Here is a 6,464-nt window from a genome sequence, read left to right as displayed (position 1 = left end):
TTGTTAAGTTGCTAAACTGCAATGTTATTAAATACCCTGGTGCATAAAAAGGGGTCATGTGTGTGTTTTTAGAGTCACATCTGAGGTTGTGTTATATGGCAGAGAACAGGATAGATGCCTTATTGCTCACTACTACCCCTCCTGTGTTCAAAAGGTTACATTACATACTCATTCTAGTGGATGGAAGTGCTACATCTTCATCCGTCTCTTTCTTCAGGGCAGGTTAGCAGTATTTTCCAGAAGGAATTTGGACACAGGGAGGACTTTGGGCTTGTCAGACCTTGTTGGACAGGAAGGAAATTAATTTCTGCTTGGACATCTTCATGGGCCAGCCCCGGTGTTAGAGACAATGAGGATGCTGTGACTGAATTCTAAAGCTTTCAGTCTAATGCTTTTTTTTTTAAAAAAAAAAAAAAACAAAACAACAAACTAATATTTATCATTAAGCATACATTCTTTGCAGAGTCACAAGAGATCCCCTTGCTGCTCCCATTGAATCCCCTGGAGTTACTGAGGAAAATAAAACATCCTTCCTACTCATTTACAGGACAGTTATGTTTCTGCCAATGCAGAGGTTGCAGTACTTCAGTTTGTGACTCCTAAGAAATTTTAAAAAAGGTTTGGAAAATAAACAGTGGGAGCCTTGTTCCAACACTCTTATTTAACTAGAAATCATCTGAAATCCAAGTTGGTTTATTGCCTTCAGTCAGCAAATTCAGCGGAACGAAGTCTTTGCCTATTACTGTGATAAAATCTGTCTCTGAATTAACATGATGATTAGGAAGAAACTGTAGATTTCCAATGCCTGTCCTGCTAAGGTGGTGGTTATGCTGTAGACAGACCGGTGTGCACATGTCTTTGTTAGAAGCTGGAATTGTCTCTGATGCTTTAGTCCTGATTTGAAATACCATCACGTCTCTGTTTTCTTACAGAATGAAGAGACGCAAGTGTCCCTACAAATGTCCCTCACGAAAGAAAGTCCTGATCCTGTGTCTTACAGGGTGGCTGATTGCACTGCTGAAGCTCCTGCATGTTGAAAGACACTTTTTTCCCTCTAAGGGCATTTATTTGGTTGAGCACTTCTTGAGCACTTCTTCTTACATTAGAAACAGGTATTCCTACCTTAGAAATGAGTTCCAGTATGAAATTAATTGTTCGTCTATATATGAACAAGATCCCTATGAAATTGGCAAGAGTTTAGAGATAAGAAGAAAAGAGATAATTGACTTAGCTGATGAAGATGTCATAGCATTGACGAGTGCTTGCCACGTGTATCGTTCACTTAGGAAATACCACCTAAAACTGGTTTCTCCAGAGGAGGAGAGTTTTCCAATCGCCTATTCTTTGGTTGTTCACAAAGATGCAGTAATGGTAGAAAGGCTCATACATTCACTGTACAGTCATCAAAATATTTACTGCATCCATTATGACCAAAAAGCAACAAAAAGTTTCAAATCTGCTATGAACAATCTAGCTAAATGTTTCCCCAATATTTTCATTGCGTCAAAATTGGAGACAGTGAACTATGCACATATTTCACGGCTGCAAGCAGATTTCAATTGTTTGTCTGATTTGATGGAGTCTTCAGTTCCCTGGAAGTATGTTATTAATTTGTGTGGCCAGGATTTCCCTTTGAGGTCAAATTTTGAGTTAGTCGCTGAACTGAAGAAACTTGGTGGAGGGAACATGCTGGAAACTATAAAGCCAAGCAGTAGCAAAAGAGAACGATTTACTTATCATTATGAACTTATGAAAGTGCCTTATGAATACATGCAAATGCCTGTAAAAACCAACATTTCCAAGAATCCGCCACCTCATAATATTGAGGTATTTGTAGGTAGTGCCTATTTTATTTTAAGCCGAGCATTTATTCAATATAGCCTTGAAAGTTCTCTTGCAAAAGATTTTTTTGAGTGGTCAAGGGATACATACTCTCCGGATGAACATTTCTGGGCCACTCTTGTACGTGTTCCTGGAGTCCCTGGGGAAGTTCCAAGGTCAGCCCAGGACATAACAGACCTACAAAGCAAAACTCGTCTGGTGAAATGGAATTATCTTGAAGACCATTTGTATCCGCCCTGCACTGGTACGCACCTTCGCAGTGTCTGCATCTATGGGGCCGCAGAATTAAGATGGCTTCTGAATTATGGGCACTGGTTTGCCAACAAGTTTGACTCCAAAGTAGACCCTGTCCTGGTAAAATGCTTGGCAGAAAAACTGGCAGAACAACAGAAAGAGTGGGTATATTTGACCTCAGACAAACACTTTCTGCACATAAATTCTATGAATGCCTCACTATAGCAGCACCTTCTTCCCCGCTGTCAGTACTGTGTACTGTTACAGCACAGTGCCTGCAGTTCCTCCGCCTTGACTTGCTGCAGGATGTTAGCGAGTGAAATGTCCATTCTGCATAAAGTTCAGGCCCTGGAGAGCCAGGTGCCTGGCCATTTATTTATGAAAAATCAGGCCTCTCTGAATAACTGTTTTGTAATTTGCCACAATAATCCTGTAATTGTTCTTCAGGGGGATTCTGAGAGGGTGAAGTTTGCTTTTGGAGGCTCTGGTGCTGTCTGTCCTAATGGAGTATTTCAGAAACATGTTTTACATCAAGGGTGTTTGTGTCTTTCCTAAGAAATGCCAACGCATCTCTCTGCCTGTCCCCTTTTCCTTCACTTTTGTTTTTCTTAAAGGTATGAAACAAAGACCTCTGTATCTGCTACCTCAGGAAAACTGGAAGTGCCCAGCTCACAGACAAAACCAAGAGATCGGCATGACACCAAATGAGCTGTGTGGCCTCACTTGAAGTCCCAAACTTCCCATCTGTGGGAGGTAACAAAGATCTTTGCAATGTGAATATGACTGGATGATATAAGGGAAAGAAGATCCTTAGATATCGTATTGTCCATAGCATTGTTCTCTTCTCCCAGCTCATCTGTGTGTTGCTTTTCCTTCTGTGAAGTGTGTGCTCAGGTGCCATGCCATGCCTATGAAATTGGTGGTCATTGATTGAAACAGAATTATGCGATGTTACAAAGGCAGTATAAAAAGATGACCTAAGGGCAGTCTCTGCAGCCCCTTAGAGTAAATACCCATGCCGAAAGATGTCAATCTTAATTTCTAACTCTGCCCATAGAAATATCCTCCTGTGAAATCCCGGTCCTCTTGAGACAGTATGCCTACACACATTGGATAACAAGTGCTATTTCTAACCAGTGTTCAGCAATGTGGTGCAAGGTTGAAATGCAAAACTTGCAAAGTCAAGCGGTAACCATAAGAATAGCCATACTGCAGAGATTAAGACCCTGTGTAGAAGTGTCTTTCTGTGCAAGTATCATGACCTTGCAACACCGTGATCCTGAGCTGATAGGTGCCTGAGCAAGACCTGGTTCAACTGTAGAGCAACTGTTCCCCAACAGCCTCTTCTTCCCATGGCCCTGCCAGGCCTCCTGGTAGCAAAGTAGCCTGGGAGCTGCCTCGCAGCTGGGCTTCCGTGACGCAGTGTGAGGGAAGGGTCTGTTAGGGGCCTCTGCAGAAACTCGTGCAACTCAGAAATGCCTCTTGGCATTTTGGGGGTTTCTCTGGAATGTTGCTCTGCCACAAGTTCGGTTTTGGTGGTTCCAGTGGACCCTGGGGTCTAACTTGCTCCATGCCTCTGTCCTCTTTCTATCCATCTGGCTTTTATTAAGAAGCCTCTTCCCATGAGTGACTTTGGCAGATCTGATCTTATCAATCCACAAATTGCTGCAATAACCACCACGTCTTGTACCCAAGAGAAATCTTTGTTTCTTATTTGAGTTGAAAGAACCAAGTCATTTTTTAGTCTCAGTTTTTGTTTATAAATTTAGTCATGGTCAAGTCATCTGTGGCTTAAGATCGGATTTGAAAGTCAGGAGTCGCAGGCCTTTTTCTCCATTCACGACCCTGATTTCCTATGAGTCCTCAGACAAGTAATCCGAGTTTTCTGTTTCAGTTGTTCCAGCAGTAAAAAGGGAGCAACGATGTTCTATTATCTTGCTAAGCACTTGAAACCTATGGGTGTTGTGGTTTCGTTGCACAGTACTAATTCCTTATCAAGCTATTTATGGAGTCTTTGGATGCACAGGTCAAGTATTTCTTTGATGTACTGCTTCTGAAATAAAAGGGGATTATTTTTAAAGTATGTGTTGCTTACTTCAGTGATTTGCCATCTCTGCCCAGGGCTATCCTGACTTGATGTGATTTGTAGACACTTTGTGGAAAATGAAATATTGACAGTATTTACAGATTCATACATCAGTACTTGTATAAAAAGTAAAGTGTTCCTACATGCAAAAAGGTTAATAAAAGAGAATGTCAGGATCCCAGAGGGCCAAGCCACAGCCTTCTGTATGCGTAAATTGATGTTTAATGATGTATTTAAATTTTTTTATTTAGTTAAACTGGCTTTTGTATGTATATACACACATCCCCATTTGTGTTTAATTTGAATGATTTGCTGTACCATAAATTTATAAAAATAATCCACCAGCATATTAAACTTAACTGAAGTAAGTAATTTTAATCAACTTCCAACTTTGTGCTACTTTAACAATTGGGTTGAATTATACTGGTAATTTAACTAGTTTGAAATAAGGCAGCTCATGCTTCCTAGGGAGTGCAGAACGGGTGCAAAGCTGGCACAGTGTGAGGCAGCATCACCCATTACAGCAGTGTATTTGCTAGCTGGGGAAGTACAAGTTGTACAGGCATAGTTGCAACTTTATGAAGTGCTGATTTTCTAATGAATTATAGATATTCCTGTTTTCTGAAGGTAACTGTAAAGGCTATTCAAGCTTGTAGAAAGGCAGTTCACAAAAATCATAGTATTGGCTGGAAGACATCTAGCCAGACCTCACGCTCACGACAGGGTCAACACTAAATTTGGGCTGGGTTTCTTGGTCTTTGTCCCAGGGAGTCTTGCAGATCTCTAAGGAAGATTCTGCAGCCTTCTGGGGCAATGTTTTCCAATGTTTCCAGACAAAAGAACAGCCAAAATATTAAATTTCTTAACTTTTGAATAATTTTCTCTCTGTTTTTTGACTTTGCATTCCACAATGTAGATGCCATACCAATACCTGTATCATAGTTAAGTGATTAGACTACAGGGGTGGGTAATAACTTCATTATTTACCTTTGACTTCATAATCTTTGTTCTTTAATCAGGTAGGTCATACTTTGCTGAAAATGGACCTGAGGCATGATCCACAAACCCCTTTCTCTCTGTGAGAAATGTGGCTGAACCTAGTTTATGGCAAAGCAAATATGAAGCATTTTGGGGGGTGGAACTTAGATTATAGGCAGTTATCTGCCATTCTGCTCTCACAGAGATTTTTCTTTTTTCTTAGTAAAGCTCAGACACCTTTTTCTTTTCCTCTCTTCCCCTTCCTCACTTCTACTGAAAAAGATTCCTCTTGTAAGTTATTTCACAAATTTGAAATGCACATACATTTGCACATATTAGATGCTTCCCTCTGTCTTTGTTGAGCTGAAGAAGCCCCATGCTGCTTTTTTTCCACCCACCTGCCCCGTGCTGGCTGCATGGAGCATCTGGACTATCATTTAACCTGATTTTCCCATTCAGGAAGGATGCGTGGGCAGGGCAATAGTGCTGCTTCTGGCTGTCAGCACTGGTCTACAGGTCCAGCCCACTGTTTTGTTAGTGGCTGCAAACACCAAAAACGCTGAATGCTTTCTAACATGAAAAAGTTAAATGAGGAAGAAAAGGAAATAATGAGCTTTAATGGAAGAGACGCAGAGACAACATTTGTACAACTTGTCTCGCTAATGAATTTATTAGGCTGGACATGGAGTCAGGAGGATAGTATACACAAACATAGATGCCTCACTATGTATTTTCTTTGACATTGGAATAAAAGGATGTGAAAGGAAAGACTAGAAATTAGACACTTAATCTGTAACTGTAATTAAAAAAGACTTGACCTGTTGAGCATTTCTATGGCTGTTATGTAATTACTGTGGCATTTGATTCAGAATGCAAAAACGTGAGAAAACCAGTATTTGGGCAGCAAATGTGCAGTATATGTGGTACAGTAGCGTATGTTTACAGTGTGACCTTGACTTTTAGTTCAGGTATACTATCTGTTTCTACTTGGTATTTTTACAGAACTCACGTTGTTCTTGGTGGTGATATTTTCCAGTCACATAGAAATGATACTTCATGACGATGTGATCTGTTAGTAAGATGCAGTAAATCTGCACTGAAAGTACCCCAGCACTGTTTGGTATTTCAGGCTGATAGCTGAACACTCTATCTTGGTCCTGTTTTTTCAGAACTACTGCGCTCTTTGATTTTTCTGTGGCTCAAGTACACTAATCTTTGTAGTACCAATCCTTCTTAGAAAAGGGAGAAAGCAAACGCCACGAAAATTTTCCATGAGGCATTTTCTCAAGTGAGGCAGTGTATTGGGTTTACATGGCAAGGTTTT

The 6,464-nt window shown here is 40.6% G+C and overlaps 1 protein-coding gene across 1 annotated transcript; it reads left to right on the top strand.

The window, feature by feature from the left end:
- Nucleotides 1-933: 933 nt before the first annotated feature.
- Nucleotides 934-2,301, top strand: GCNT4 (glucosaminyl (N-acetyl) transferase 4, core 2). Its single transcript, XM_009703126.1, has one exon. The coding sequence runs from the start codon at nucleotides 934-936 to the stop codon at nucleotides 2,299-2,301; it is 1,368 nt and encodes a 455-aa protein (XP_009701428.1).
- Nucleotides 2,302-6,464: the final 4,163 nt, after the last annotated feature.

The sequence above is a fragment of the Cariama cristata genome, unplaced genomic scaffold (genome assembly GCF_000690535.1).
Source record: "Cariama cristata isolate BGI_N322 unplaced genomic scaffold, ASM69053v1 scaffold30406, whole genome shotgun sequence".
Lineage (NCBI taxonomy): Eukaryota > Metazoa > Chordata > Aves > Cariamiformes > Cariamidae > Cariama > Cariama cristata.
The sequence above is the reverse complement of the archived record's forward strand: the minus strand, read 5'-3'. Positions and strand labels throughout refer to the sequence as shown.